Source organism: Pangasianodon hypophthalmus, chromosome 11 (assembly GCF_027358585.1).
Source record: "Pangasianodon hypophthalmus isolate fPanHyp1 chromosome 11, fPanHyp1.pri, whole genome shotgun sequence".
NCBI classification, from domain to species: domain Eukaryota; kingdom Metazoa; phylum Chordata; class Actinopteri; order Siluriformes; family Pangasiidae; genus Pangasianodon; species Pangasianodon hypophthalmus.
Window position 1 is genome coordinate 14,965,325 of NC_069720.1, and position 16,676 is coordinate 14,982,000.

General features: G+C 40.7%; 1 protein-coding gene across 7 annotated transcripts in view; it reads right to left on the minus strand.

Moving 5' to 3' along the window:
• The window catches only part of nfia (nuclear factor I/A), a 155,381-nt gene that overhangs the window by 48,347 nt on the left and 90,358 nt on the right, over positions 1-16,676 (minus strand). For all 7 annotated transcript variants that reach the window (XM_053238113.1, XM_026925943.3, XM_053238114.1 and 4 more), the window contains exons 3-4: positions 7,210-7,275; positions 332-406 (exon numbers count right to left, since the gene is read on the minus strand). In XM_053238113.1, coding sequence (XP_053094088.1) covers positions 332-406; positions 7,210-7,275 — 141 coding nt within the window. The remainder of the gene's footprint in view (positions 1-331; positions 407-7,209; positions 7,276-16,676) is intronic.

A 16,676-nucleotide genomic window follows, 5' to 3' on the forward strand; every position in this document is an offset into this window, starting at 1 on the left:
CCTGGGACTTAAAGTGTCATGATTGTGTCCTCTTAGTGTGCTCTTGCTTCTAGAAGAAATTAATAAACCATGGCCATGACCTTCATAAACCCAGGCCTTAAAACTTTGTGTATCTACAACTGAATTTTGTGACACTGCCGCCACAAATATATTAGAAATGACACAGTATACATAAAGGGTTCTCCTTTTCGATGCTGAGGCTCATTTTCCCTGTCTATCATGTCTGAATGAACCTAATTGTAATAAAGCCCTAGAGGGCAGAAATGTGGATTACAGGAAAGTGAAATAATTCAAACATCACATGGTGAAGAGAAACAAAAACGACACTTACTCTGCGAGACTCGGACAAGTTCGGACACGGTGAAGACACCTGATGTGACAAAACTGTCTTGGAAGCCCAGATGTCCTAGGAAACAAAGAGGGAGCATTAATATGACATACACATTTTGTTACAGTATAGAGCCCATTTGGGTAATACGTGTGTTACTCTCTCCTGCTCTAACACACGATTCAACTCATCAGTTACTACTAATCCTGTTGAAACAGTTGCATTAGATTAGGGAAATATGGCTCTGCTGTGTTGTGATCCTCCAGGACTGGCACCACGCATTATAGCATGAAAAAACGAGAATATTTCTAATGTAGTATTTATGTAGTACTCATATTATTTTATAGCATCAAAAATGGTGACGATTGGTTCTGGCATTTATAACAGAGCACTAAACAATATGAGAACAAGACCTCTGTAAAATTATCTATACTATGAGAAAATATAATGTACAATCTGTGTCATACCTGTGAATTAAACTTTACCTAACACCCTCAAGTACACTACACACTAGGATTGTCCCCTTCATTTAAGAACCGCATTAAACATTTATTTGTACCAAACTAATTAATGTTATACTGCTACAGAGTGCACATTAGCAATAGTGCTATACTTTCTGTTTGTATTACCTAAAATCTCAAAAACTGTGTCACTTTTTTGAGCAAAGAGAATCACAAGAAGGCAGCCTAGAATTTTATCATAAATTTTAATGATTCATATTTGTTTCACAATAATCACGCCACACTGCTGTTCATTATTTTCCTATAACAGCACCCTGTTGTGTTTTATTCCTTACTTTTACAAGGAGTTTCCAGTGTTACTGTCTTGTAATTCAGAAGTAAAGCTGTTCCTTTAGGTTTTCTTTGCAGTTTCTCGGTAAAACAACAAGGTGCATTTTTTGTCTTATTAACTTAAAGAAAGAGAGCAAAAAAGGAGGCTGGCGAATGAACGATTGTTTGCAGCTATTATAACGCAAGTGATAGGAACTAAGTTGTCTCGTGAATGTTCCGCAACATTAAATGTACTGTACCTGTAAATGGATAAAAATACAATGTATCATTTTTTAATACTTAACTGATGCTTAATTTAAACGAAAATGTGAAAATACTGTTTGCCACATTTGACGTGCATTTGTTCTGAGCCAATTCTTCCTACGTTAGAAAATATTTGGCCGAAGTCTTGGTTTTGGAAACTTATTCAGTAGACTTCTTGTGACTAAAAGTAAAACACGGGAACATTAAACATTCAAATTAGCTTTTTTTGTCTTCACATACGTAAATTTTATGACCATCTGAATAGTATCCAAAGAGTGAAATTTATTTTGACAGCCCCAGTATGACAAAACTGTAGGAACCCCAGAGCAGTCTGGCATTTTCCAAGGCACTTATAAGTTACACAGTATATACTCAATACTTATCAATGTATTATATAATTAATCTCGACGTATACGTCACACACACTGTCATGAGAAAGTAATTGGGATGGATGGAGGGAGTGTTTAGGGTGACGTGGAGGGCAAATCACATCTGGAGTAGATCCCCTGAGTGTGGGACAGTCTCTCAGTGTAAAGACACACACACAGAGAGAGAGAGAGAGAGAGAGAGAGAGAGAGAGAGAGAGAAGTAAAGTGTCTCTCTTTCTGAAGGGGCCCTAAGAAGGGGCAGTATAAAGAGAGAGAGCAAGTGTAAAGTGTGTGTTTGTGTGTGTGTGTGTGTGTGTGTGTGTGAGAGAGAAAGAGAGGGAGAGAGAGAGAGAGAGAGAGAAAAATGACGAGCAGGCTAAAACACGCTCTCTGAGGGCCAGTAGGTGCTCAGTGGCCCCAAATACTGTGTGTATTTATCAGAGAGAGGCTGACCCACACCTCGGTCCCTGTCCTCCGACTAGTGCTGAGCACTGAAGCATCCCACACACAGACACACACTCTGATCATACACACTTTATTTGCTCACGCTGACTCTACCATATTGCACAACTGGCTGCTGTGGTCACTGTGATGGTCCTTCCTTCCAAACAGGTCTCTCCTGAAGCCCTGCAGCTCCAGTTTGTGTTAGCTCCATAGCTTATGTAGCTAATGTTTAACTACTTTGTTTTACAGAGTATATATTTTATAGACTTCATGTTTAGCTAGTCCAGTGACAACTCCTTTCTGTAACACTTTCCAGTCAGATATATTTAATATATATCAAGCCTAGTAATCCTAAGAGAAGCTGCTGCAAGGTGTGAGGAATGCGGCCGCTTTTAAAAAGAGCTGCGTTGCCATTTTTTTGGTCACAGCAAAATTTCCAAAGTTGAAAAACTTCCCCTTTTCAGAAAAGTGATTTCAAGTGCTTTTTTTTTTTTAACCTTCTGACCAATCAGGTCACAAATTGGGAGACAAGTGAGAAAAACATGAAGGACAAAAGTACATTATTACACTGTTGCATTATAACTAAAAATAAGAACTTGGCCATTTGGACAACTTGGACATTTAACAGCATGCAAACTGACGTCCCACTTCAAATGTGGCTGCATACAGTCAAGTTGCTTCTTCTCTTCATTTTCTGCCTCTGAACTACAGCAAAGCTCCTCATCTCCAGTTATATCAAACTTTATACAGATAGCAACCTAGGCTGGTTAGTAAGCCAATACTAACTAGAACTGGTAGCACTGTTGTTATGGTTACACGTGCATGTCACATGAGCCATTTTTCACTGATCACTAACCTTTCAACGTTATGGCTATAATATCACGATTCACTATTCCTTTCACACATATGGATTTGATGTGGATTATGAGACGTTATATAGATGGAGAATCTCTGACTGCTGACTTTGGCGGGGAAATTTATAAACAGTATCTGTAATTGGAATGAGTTTTGGACAGATGAAAATCTTTGCATGTAAACACAACCAATAAAAATTATTCTGCACTATCTGCTCAAATAAACAAAATCTCAAAGACACAAATAATAGATTTAAAACAGTAAAGATGACAGACACAGAACACCAGAACTTGCTAAAGCAACACCTGGAGCACTTTCTCCTCGGCAGACAGGAAGTCACAAGAAGAATCATGAAAAGAGCTGATGTAGTTATTAAATGGCGCTTTTGTGCTGCTTGGTGGTGACAAAAGCCATAAAAAGCCCTCAACAGGAAACAGTTTAGCAATGACGACCCGATATAGAGACGTACAACATGTGGATGAGGGGAATTATAAATAAAAAAGGAAGAACGAACCACACGGCAAGGGATATTCGCGGCTCATTGGGAGAGAAAGTGCTGACATTAGCTAGAAGCCTGTGCCTCCAGAGAGTACTGCTGCACACTGATGCTCCTCACACTCAAGAAGCTTGGGGTCTATGAGTGAAAAGGGAGGTGGAGGACGTGTATGTGATGGGAAAGACAAGAACCACACAGAAAAACATCAAGAAAGATTAAAGAAAGAAACAAGAAAAAGGAGGGAGAGAATGTGAAAGAGAGAGAGAGAGAGAGAGAGAGAGAGTCAAAGTTTCCATGCAGCTGTACATACTGTAACAACAATAATACAGGGTAGAAGTGAAGCGCACAATTACTTGGAAAACAGAGGGATGATGCAATGGAGCTGAGAAAACATGGGGTAGAGAGAGAGAGAGAGAGAGAGAGAGAGAGCTTCCGTCATTGGAGTTCCAGTATAGAGTGCATATGTACAGTTAAGTTCACTGAGGCCATTACCATGAGTGCCTCATATAGGGAGGTAGGGGGCAAGGGAAGGGGCCGGGCCTCTATATCTCAACATGGATAATCACTCCCAGCTGTGTCCACTGTTGCACTCTACACACACACACACACACATACACACACACGCACACACAGGGAGGAGCCACGGTTTGTCTTTCACAGCAGCTCTGGGACCTAACCAACGCTCTCACAGCAACAGCAACAGGGTTCTAACTGCCTGCAGTCTCACACACACACACAGAGCAGAGTTACACTAGGTTGTATACACACAGGCGGATATAGATGCTGTTCCACTACTTACTGCTACATTCAAGGGAAAGTTTTTCTACCTGTTTTCTACCTCTTTTAACTCCACCTGTCTTTTGTCTTTCCTAGCCTGTCTCTTTCTCCATCTGTCTCTCTCTCTCTCTCTCTCTGTCTCTCTCACACTCTCTGTATGGTGGAAAACACAGGAGAAGGGATATCCTCTGGTCTTATCTAATGGCCTCTGGGTTGTGCAATGACTGCCCCTGACCCTGAAGCACGCCATTCTGCTGAGTGAAAATGCACGTAGCATGGTACACTAGAACAAGGTTTAAGAGAGATAAAAACATTTGAAAAAGTGCAATCACACTTTTCCCTAAGAGAGAATGACAGCAAGAGAGGGCAGGGGTTGTGAGGGAGTGGCAGGCTAAGGTCACCAGCAGGTCATAGGGTTAGCTCTGACCAGGGATTTCAGAATCAATGTCACTATTTAAATATCAAATAGAAAAGAATTATATAATATTTAATTTACACAAAAATATGTTAAAATGTTTGAGATGTCATGCTCTGCCTCGAGACATCTGATGAAAGTGTATTGACACGTGATTCTAAAACTTCAAAAATATGCTCTGAATTTTTACATATTTTATGCATGCAGAAGAAACTATGAGTCACATACACAATGTTCATGTGTCACAGTTACTGGAGTTGCTCTCTTTCTGTGGCCCACATATAAAGACTATATAGTAAATAGGAAATGATTTGGGATTGGTTTTAAATTTGTGTTGTCTGTAGAAGTCCTCAATAAAGATACAAGACATATATAGTTTTTAAATTATTTCTTCTGTTTTATTAATCTTATTCTTGGTTGTCTTACATTGTGTATTTATTATTATTATTATTCAGTAACCAGTTTGTCCTGGCCAGGGTTACAGTAAGTCTGGAACCAATCCTGTGGCCTAGAAGAATATGAATTCACATATGTATATGAATTCGCCTCAGATGGGACACCAGTCCATTGCAGGGCACCACGAGCACACACACTCACTGGGAGGAAACCAAAGAACCCAGAGGAAACCCACACAAACAAAGGGAGATCATGTAAAACTCTGCACAGGCAGTAACCTGAGCTCAGGATCGAGCCCAGGACCCTGGAGCTTTGAGGCGGCAACGCGACACAGTGTACCACTGTGCTACAAGTTATTATTATTATAAAATAAGAATGTTATTTTTAAAGAAATTTGACAAGCATTAAAGTGTCTGCACAGCACAGTTGTGAATGCTGTGTAATCGACACTGGGACTGGCTGGTCACGAATACACCGCCCACACCGACAGACTGCAGATGAAGGGGATTTGTATGATTTGTAACAGGACAAATCAAATAGACAAATAAATAAAAGTGGTGTTTAGACTTTCAGAAGTGAAAGGGAATGTGCGCAAGTGAATGACAGAGAAAATCCTGCGTAACACAAATAGATGAGGAGAAGGAGGTCATCTGCATATGTGGTGAGAGGGCTGAACACGCAACTCATCTGTGTGTATGCTCTAATCTAAGTAAACAGCAGCCACAGAACACGCAGGGCCAACATACGCAAGGGCAGAAACAGCTGTACACACCAGACTGGACCTGTGTGCAGTAATCTTTAAGATAGCGCTTTATAGTCCAGAGTGGGAGAAACGTGCACAAAGATCTTATAGATCACGGCAGGATAAGTGCTCTGATCTTTCGCTCGGCTTTATTTAATCACGGTGCTGTTTTCTATGTTCGGTTTAGAAGATTAAACATTTTAGTTTGATGACTCAAGTGCTTCATTAGCTGATGAGTTGGAACAGGGCAGTCAGTAAAGTATGTGTACATCATGATTTGGGTTTGTAAACTCAAACCTCTGTAGTGTAAGGGCTCATTTAGCCCTGCCTGTGTCTCTCAGCTAAAATGTCTTCATATTAGTGAACTAAATATGAAGTGGAACCACACCATCACTATTGACCAGTGTTAGCACTATGAAAAATATTAGGTCTGATAGTAAGCAGTTTTTTAGATAAAGATAGTGAGATAAAGATAGTGGCTGTCCAGTTACTGTGCCACACATGTACATACCACAAGCACACATTCCCTACAGACAAAATATTCTTAATAATTAGTGCCTCCCTTTGGCTTACACACACTTATGCAGCCCTAAGCAGTTAGTAAGTTTTGTGTAGCCCAAAGTAAGACCAATCTGAGATGTTAAGATTTATACTAAAAGTATTTCCACAGTCTTACCCCACTGAGCATGTGTCAGCTTGTTGAAGTTAACCAATTTATGTTAGTGAGATGAGCAACTCAAGTTCGGCTAGTAAGGTTTTGCCTTACACTGTTCACTCATCGTGACAAAAAATTGGACTGATATGAAGCCCTTTTCCAATGGCGCAGTGGCTGTGTTGGTTATGGTACAGAGAACTAGCATTTTTTTTTTTAAGAACTCACCCACATTTCTACCACATGACCATATTTTTTCTCCAGTGTCAAATTCTTCAGCATCTTCACTTCAGACAGAGAGATCAACGTAAGACAGAAGAGAGATTTTACTTCTTTATTCTGTGTCGATGCCTAGATGAAGTTTTATTAGGTTTAGCAATGAGGCTCCTCATTCACTTCATTGCAATTGCTAATCAAACAGTCATTTCTTTTTCAGACCACTGATTCTTAATTGTTGTATTAATTTGACTATAATGATTTTCAAATTTGTGAAAATTGGTTGTTCACATTTCATTGGTGACATCACCTGTTCTTGGCTCTACACAAGCAGCACTCTGCCAGAGAATCGGCTGTTTTGCGGTGGAAAAGTGTGGAACAGTATAAGAGTAAGCATCTTGTTGGTGGAAAAAAGGTTATGAGAGAGAATGTATAAAATTTATGGCATCTCATTTCTCTGGCTGCACATATGACACAGAGACTCACCATTTTCTGGCTGGTCCTTAACATCTCCTTCACTGGGCTGGTTTGGACTTTCAGACTGCGTAGCTTCTGTACAGCAAGACAGGGACAGAGTGAGAGAGAGAGAGAGAGAGAGAGAGAGAGAGAGAGAGAATCAGAATGAGGATCAGAATGAAGACAGTCCTAAAACAGTCAGTCTGACATTTTTAATGTGCCACTGTATAGTGATTACTGTGCGCAGGTTTACAACCTATTATCAAATGTATCTAGAACTATTAGTCAGAGATAAAGTGTAAAGACCCTTCATTCTGCTTACAAACAGGTTACATACAGTGAGCACCAGAGGAGTTAAGTTACGAGCACATAGTGAGGAGTTAAGTGCATCTGTATTTTGAAATCAGATTTAAGTGCTATTCGGCGAGTTGTATGAAGCAGGGTGGACTTTGCTAAAAACAGACGCATGTCTCAGTGGACTCCCATCACGGACACTTCTGAATGCAGCACCCAGAAGATTGACTTTAACATTCTGAATACAAGGAATTTTCTCTGCATAAATATTGATACAACTTTCAGACTTAAGTCACCAAATACAACAGATACAAAGGATTCAGCAATACAACGGATTAGAGTTATAGCTCAAACTGTTGCTCAAGTTAAAGGAGACAGCATATAACAACACTCCAATGGGTCAGTCCAATGAGTTCCACAATGATGCTGCACTGAATGATCAGAGACCAAAGCAACCATGTTCTTCTTAACTGTATTCCCTCTCTGGCAGTTTGTTCTCTCCTTTTCTAGAGAGATTTATGTTTTGTGAATAAACGTCTCAGCATATCCTACACACACAAGCAAGTAAAAACATTGTAGTCGCTGATCGGAAGTCTAGCCGCCGTCCTGTTGGCAAGAGCCACTTAAAGCTGAAGCCAGAGAGAGAGAGAGAGAGAGAGAGAGAGAGGTGGCTGATCTACTGGCAGTCACAGCACTTATGGAAATAAGCCTGGATGGAGAACCCTCCAGACCTGGAAGTGCTGCATCTCTCATAAAAAAGCCCTATAAATTTGATGGGAGAAATCTTCTCCCAACAAGTGCTGGTTAACAGCACCATTAGCTGCAAGAGCAACGATAAGCAAAGATGCATTACAGGGACTTTCTGAAGAACCACCCTGGTCCCGATGCTGTCTCTTTAATGGTTTTTACTGCAGCCAAAAATCTCAAGGAACCAGACCCACCCCCAACCCCCCATGCATGATTTAGATGCAGGGGTGAGTATTGATCTCGCACTGCGGATAAAATTGTCCGTGGTAGAGAAATATTGCAGATATCCACTCCAAGCGAAAGGTCTGCAGTGACTCAGGGTGTAAGGGCTCGCCAGAGAAAGAGCCAGCAAAAATGTGATTCACTGTAACAGAATATTTCTAAAAATAGTAACTTTTACAATGTTTGTCTTTAAAGGTTTAGAAAAAAAAACCTTAGGGCTAGAGGAACAGACAAATAAAAATATGCTTTTGAGTTGGTTCAATGTTTAACTCCTAGTGTAAAGATCTCTATACATGACTGCTAAGCAGAAAAGCCAATTTCACCTCATTTTCAAAGACATTCAATGGTCCCATTATCCATAAATCAATGATTCACAGCCAATGAAAAGAAAAGGCGATGATATAGGTGATTTAAAACACAATTGGAGAAAAATGCAGATGAAGTGAACAAAAGAGGTACCACATGAAGAACACTCAGAAAAAACAGACAAGGGGAAAAAAAGTTTATCCATCCCTTCCACCATCCCTTCGTAGACAAAGTAAACAATTTAAGGACTTGTTTGCATTCAGCCCAGCGCTGCTGTCTGCATCAACAGCTTAAAACAAAGGCAATCTGGAGAGCGGGCCGAGCTCACAAAAAGGCCGCATCCCCCCAGCAACAGCCCAGAGATAAGTGAAAGCAGCGTGGTGGCGCGGGGGGCAGGGGCTGGGCGCTGGGTGTGTGCATGGGACTACTTTCACACAGTCTCCACAAACCAAGTGCTCTCACACACACTGCCCATCGCTAATTAAAAATGCAAATGAGGCGTGAGACCCAGACTTAGTGTGTCTCATCTGCATTTACCCCCTGTTGAGGGCCCTCTGAGAGACCGAGAGGGTGAAAAAAAGCCTCCCGCTTGAAATAAACACAAAAAAAGACACTAAACAACAAACGACTAAATAGATGCATAAACAGGCCTGTTCACGGTTCCTGCCCCCCTCCATACAAGTGCATAACAAGCCACTCTTTCTGCTACAGACTGAAAGACACTGAAGGGATAGTCCCTGTCTACACTTAATTTTGTTCTCACACGGCAGTTAAAAAGAGTTCCCAGGTCACAATGTTCCCAGGTCTTGTGCTGACTGATGTATATATGTCTCTGTACCGCTGATAAATCCTGGACAGCCCCATCTCCATCTACGCAATAAGCTCCTCACCAGAGCACAGGCTGCAAGCACCAGAATGCAAGTGCACTAGGGATATGATGTCTTGGTGCTTGCTGAATTAGTCAAAGAGTTGATTCCCTAATTAGATCATTAGGGCCGCTGTGTTGGAGTGTTATAGCCCCTGGCTTGAGGCTCTCAGACCCCCTGTCTCTCTCAGGCTCCCAGGCCAGGCTGGAGGAGTTTCAGAGGCCTGCACACACACACACACACACACACACACACACACACACATCCTGCCTGGCCTGTTTGATTATGCATGCACTAAACCATCTGTACCTCTCGCAGGTCCTCCGCCTCAGTCCGCTGCATTCTCACCAAGTGCTTCGCCGCGCTGTAATCCAATTGTGTGTTAAAACCCTACTTTCAAAAGGCCTTTTACGCAGCGGCCTCAGGAACATGCAGCCCAATAAAAGGAGGCAGAAACTTAATTTAGAAATACAAACGGCCCTTTCTGGCCTATCAATGGAAGGTGAAGCTCCAGGGATCTGAGCATTGTTTTCACAAGTATCATCCCTCAGATCTTTTTTTTTTTTTTTTTACTTTTTATTTTTCTTCACAGCCAGCTGTTACAGAAGAAGGCGATATTGTGGACTCTCCAAATTTCTGGCATTCCTTTAGATTTTCATTTATAGCAAAGCGCTTAGCAACCCCAAAATATAGTGAATCAAAATGAGTAAGAAATATGAAAAGTTATAAAAAATTATAAATGTAGGCATGCTGAATGATTTTGTAGTGCAAATAAGGATTTAGGTTAATACTAACTGCTCACTGGTGAAATTTTTTGAAATTATGTAAGAAAAAGAAAGAAAGAAAGAAAGAAAGAAAGAAAGAAAAAACAAATAAATAAATAAAGAAACGCAAATACAAAGGAAATGCACTGTGCCTTTTTTCACCTCCTCGTGTACTGTAGCGTGTGCTTGCTCAAGTCAGCGTTCTTCTCTGTAGTACACGCACACTTTAACAACCACTACATGAGAGTATCAGTGATCTCTCCGAGCTAGCTGGAGCTCAGTGCGCTGGCTCTCCCTGCTTTGTTTCCGTTAACTCGCACCTCTGTCCAGTGTTTGAGTAACCTTGACCTCCACCCCCACTGTTTCTGCGTCATGCCATATTTAATAAGGGAAAGTGTTTAGACAGGAGCCTTCTGCCTCTCCTCTATAGATCAGCCAACACCCCCCCCAGCCCCCCCCCCTCCCCCCACGCCCACTGCATTCTCCTGCTCTCTTACAAAACATCACTTCCTCCCAGAGTTGCTTTTTTCTGAAGGGTGAGGAGTGTAACTGAACTTCTCAGCTTATGGCCTGTGTTCACTCATCGTGTCAACTTAGATCTGCACACAAGCAGAACAAAAACACTCACCATGTCAACTTTGAATAGTAAGCACAGTGCACTCAGGTCCAGGACGAAGCAAACTTTTCTGCTCAAGACAAACTCAGAGAGAGCTCAGTTAGTTTGACAAAAAAAGTGGATTCCATTCTGCGGTCTCTCGGCGATGACATTATAGGATCACTGCGGTCCAATAAACTCGCTATTTCAATCTTTCAAGGAACAATAAAACACAGAACAAAGTCTCAATTATTCTTTTTGTCAGAGCAACTTGTGTTATTGCCCCTGCAAATGTCAACCGCTACAAAAATGAACTGGACAGCATAAAAAAGAGACTATCAATAAACAATAATTAAAACAAACTGAAGTCAAAGAATGCCATGTTGGATTTCACTACAAGTTATAAATCAAGGAGCTCTTTTGCAGACAGCTTCCAGCTCTGCCAGGCTACTGTTACTGGGACACTAGGCAGAGGAGGGACAGATACGTCCTTAAATGTGTCCACATCCACTTGGGCTTGGAATCATTCTGTAGAATGAGATACCACAGATTACAAAAATGCTTGAAAAAAAAAAAGAAAAGCAGATAAAATGTACACGCAGATATGAGTTTATTTAAGCAGCAATGCTAAGGACTGAATAGAGCTATGACACCTACTGGATGCAAAGCAAGTTCTGATATTCCTAATATTTTATATTTTTATAAAATAGCTAATATTTTATATATTTTTCATATGATATCATTATGTAGTATACAAAGAGCCAGATATTTACTTGAACATATACCACAGCTCTGTTGAATTCCCAATTCTGATTGGTCAGAAGGTATTAACTAATTTGCTAGAACAACAGCTCTGAATAAATCAATTGTTTATTATTGATTATTAATGCTTTCATTCTATATGCTATTGTTTTTGTAGTAACAGCTCATACACAGGAATCTTCACATAATCTGAAAATAAATGCATTAAAAACATGCTGTCAGAAAATCTTTGATATGGTGATGCATTTATGGAAGGAGTCTCCAGTGTCAGTGCTTTGTAACAGTCAGTAAATTTTCCACCACTCTTCAGGACAGAGGCCTGTGTACCTTCCAGTTTTCAGCAACATGACAAGCTGTTTTTTTTCTTATTCTTAACTTCAAGGGAGCAAATAAAAAATAGAGGCTGGTGAGGAAACGACTGTTTATATATGTGATAACAGGAACAAACTTGTTTCAAGGATGATCGGCAACGTTAAATAAAAGATTTAAACAAGATTTTAAAAAGCAGGTCTTGTTCACTAATTTAAAAAATAATAATAATAGGCAAACTGTGGTGGTGTAACCAGAATAAAACAGTTTGAGATGTTCCGTTATTGGGGCAGTAATAGTAAGTCCAATTCACATCTCACTTTGTTTAGCAGCATTCTTGAAAAGGAACCATTTCTTCTTCTCTACACTTTCTTTCTCCAACATGTTTGAGATGTGAGGAGTGAGTAGGTTACAGACTATTAGCTACACAGGACCTGTGTGAAGACAGAAGAAGATGGAGGAGAGAGGAGACTGTGAGGAGCTCCTAACTCACGTTCCCTTTTTCTCTCAGGGAAAGCCTCTGCTCCCCCTTTCTCTGTCCTTAAGCGCAACTCTGCTGTTCTGTGAGCTGCTCTGAAGAACACGCTTCCCTGATATCAGCTGCACTTTCTAGAAAAAGGCAGGAAAAGCAGGCAGACGAGGAGGAGGAGGGAGGAAAAGGTTCTTGGCCTTTTCCCAGGAAAGCAGAGAGAGAAGCAGGATCCCAGCATTCCCTTGGGATATGCTGAAATATACAGCCCTGGGCAGCTTTCAATTTACTCGCTCTATCTCTCTTCCTCTATGTCTCGTTCTCTCTCTCTCTCTCTAAATAGTTGGGCTGTGAGAGAGAAGCTGGGCCTGTCAGGGATCTAATGTGTGTTTTGACCTCTTCTAGCCCTTATGTGGAAAAATATGAAGATGTCTCTGTGAGCATGGTTTCTTTTGAGAGGTAGCGGGAAGACTCGTTTAAAAAAAAGATTTAAATCCATTAAATGCACCAGTCTTTGAACTGAGACTAACTACTACATCAGAATAAGTGTACAAGAAGCTTGGATAAGCCTTAATATATCCAAAAAACAAGCATATTATAGAGATACATGCAGTATCTCCACTAGCCACAACAGAAAACATCCTGTCCTGCATTTGCCCTTGCTCTGACTGCAGGGAACCTCTGAAAAAGTCCAACACAACGCTGCATGACACCACCTGTCCCAATCGCTCCAGCAGAAAAACACAGAGAGAACCGACTATTGTTTTTCCCTGCTCTGGGTCTGGATGTGCTGTGAGGGGAGAGGAACGCCCATGTTTGACCTCTGTCAGTCCTGATTTCCTGCTGGAGAAGAACTGTGTCTGAGGAGACACGACTGAATAAAAGAAAAAGTGTTGTCAGTTACAGATCGTCATTTGCCAGAGATCTAATCTCAGTGAGTACCGTGAGACCCTCCCCTTGTGACATGGCGAGAGGAATGCAGCTGAGTGGAGTGTCTGTTTGTGTGTGGATCTGTGTGTGTGTATGTGTGTGTATTTCAGCGCTCTCTGAGAGCCAGCCTGACAGACTGCAGCTGCAGAGAAGGAGAGGAGAGGTGCATGATGGGGGCTCGCTGCTGTCAGGAGCATGGACACACCTGTCTCTAGAACAGAGGTGGCAAACTCAAATCCTGCTCAGGTCACATCAGAATTTTTGTGAGCCCTAGAAGAGCCATAATGTAGGGCTATTCATTTTTATTTATTCTATCGATTGTCACCAGTAACCGGCTCTGAAAGCAGAATAGGCCTAACAGGCCTAACAGAGACTTAGGTCTAGGTGATAAGATTTATTAAAGTTTTTTACCAATATATATCTTTTTCCAAATATTGAAAATATATAACAGTAAGAAAGAGTTTTAAGAAGAACTCAAACGAGATTATCTTGCCTTTGCAGTCCATCAACTTTTCTTTTTTCAACATATTGTGTAGGTCTCTACACTGGGAGATACATTTTGGGATTTTGAGTCTATCACTGAATCACACTAAAGGCGAACGCCCGATGCATTTCTGATTCGTTTTCAGACAGGCTTTGCCTGGAAAAAACTCCCTCCTCGGAAAGCTGAATAACAAACACTACTGACATAGAAGTCAAATCTGGGATCATTTAGGAAAGTACAGGGAACTGAAATGCGCCACGCTCTCCATCAGGAACACAGACTCTTGACTTGTCACTGTGGGCCCTATGAGATAAACAAATCCGCTTCACATAAATAAACAGCGGAATAGCATTTGCACCTGGCATGAAGAGAACCTGAGTGGTGAGCCACAGACACCGTGCCATGTGGGCAGAGAGGCCTGACCCTTCATCCCCCCAGCTTAGAAAACCAAAAACGAAAGCCTCAATGGTCTTGGCAGGACAACGGTAGAGAAAAAAGACACAGCAATTCACTTTGGCAACCAACTTTCACCTGTACACACACACAAACACACACACTTTCTGTTTGCTCTCTTTTTCAGAGAACGGCTGGCTGCAGTCCGTAACACACTGGAAGAGTCTTGCCAAGGCGGATGAGAGCACTAACACTGTGGTGCTCTCCAAGTCATTTCTCTCCCGTCGTCGTCTCTGCCTGCAGAACCAACTCAGGGCACTTACAAAAGTGCCATGGAAAAATACACAAACACACATACAAACGTATCATGGAGACATATAACAATTTTTTTAAAAATAGGAAAATTTGATAATAAACAAACAACAATTTGAATGAAAATATTTGAGCAACCAAAAGTTAAAGTCCATAATGGATATATTAAAAAAATACAATTTATGCCTTTCGTGTGAAATATTCATTATTGATTTTGCATTTTTTTTTTATTGATGTGATGCAATCCATTAATGAATTGAAATGATAAACACCAATCTCAAAATGCAGCTGATCAATGAGACTGTATGGCATTCTCTAATTCATAATATCATGAAAATCATAAACAACTACAGAACCCCTACACCATTCAATAAAATATATTCAAATATATAGTGCTGTGAATCAGAACAGGAAAGCATGCCATTTGGAGAAAGCAAGCAAATTAAAAGGCTTTGGACACATGCTCAGTTGTGAACGGCACCCGGCTCCAAGTCCCTGGCATCTACCCGAGAGCGTCAGAGGATCCAAAGTGATGCCAGCCAGAGCTTTAGGTTTTGTTATTTCAACCCTGGCAGCACACTTACATGTGGCTCAATCAGCAGGGGAAGAGAAAGAGTGTACAACAAAGAGTTTTTGCTCAGCTAAACATCCAGATCCTCAACACACAAATTAAAATAAATTCTTACTCAAGAGATTTCTGGATAGACTGTCAGTGACAAATTTATCTGATTCATAGTAATTTGGATAGCTGTGTTTTGTGTGTCGAATTTGATTTCTCAAGTCACATGTTCAAGGGACGTAATCAATCGCTATGGCGTTCTGGTCTCCCTCACCGTAGCTCCTCCCCTTTTCCTCCATTTTGTGATCACCAGTCAGCCTCCATTTTAGAACAGCAACACAAACAACAAACACCTCACTAGCAAAAGCGTCATTCAGATTTTCTGTTTTAAGCATTTTTAACTATTGACAATTCAAAAACGAATAGCTCCAATAATTACCAAACAGAAAACCATCTAATAAAAACAAGGGCTTGAGTTTGAAAGGGGACATCTCCAGTGCCAAGACCCCATTTAAAAGCTAGTCATTCGCGCTTTCTTTTTTTCATCTTCATTCTCCTCCTTTTTTCTCCCTCTCTCTCCCTCTCAAGCTTATCGCAAGCATAGCTGTTAAATCGTCCTGCCAGACACAACTATACTGAGAGAGAATCACGTTAGCGGCTCCCATTGTTGGATGACACAGAAGCTGCTGCTGCCAAGAAGTTCACTGCCAAGTTCAACAGCGTTCTGATATGAGGATAGAAGGGGAAAAACACTTGGGCTGTATGCAGCCACAACAACACACCACCATCCAGACTTACATACTTAGATACTGCCTGGAATCATTTAATAACAACAACAATACTGTGATATTAGTCTTTACTATTAATGTATGCCTCAGCCCTTTACCTCACAGCCTGGCAGCCATCTTGAAAGCTTTGGCAACCATTTTAAAAGAGCTCTCACCCTCCTTTGAGCGGCTGCCATCCACAACGCCACTCTTTTGCCCAACAATAGGCTGCACGAATTAGCAAGGATGCTGCGCGATGCTACCATTGACCAAATGTATGCCAAACTAAACAAAAATTATAATAAGAGAAATGAAACTTTACTGTTTAGCTTGGAAAAAAAGAAAGCTACACATTTCTGATATTCAAGACAATTTGTGCCTGAAATAAATAAAAATACTATTTGTAAAGTGGGATGTTGATAAATAAGTTCATGAAAAATTGAACTACATTATAATGTATATAATACATTATATTGGGAAAAAAGCATTATATATAATAATATCACTTAATATCTGCAGCACATTTTGAAATGCTTTACACAAATTCACATACGTTTTAGTAAAAACAAAATTTTTAAACTAAGGAGGTTTTTTTCTAGGAAATTGTCATGCAGTAGATAATAAATAATCCAAAATCATTTGCATCCAGCCTAACATATGAAACTAAATTGCTGGAGCCATGTTTCTGTGTGAGTGTGTGTACCAGACCCTCAGCCTT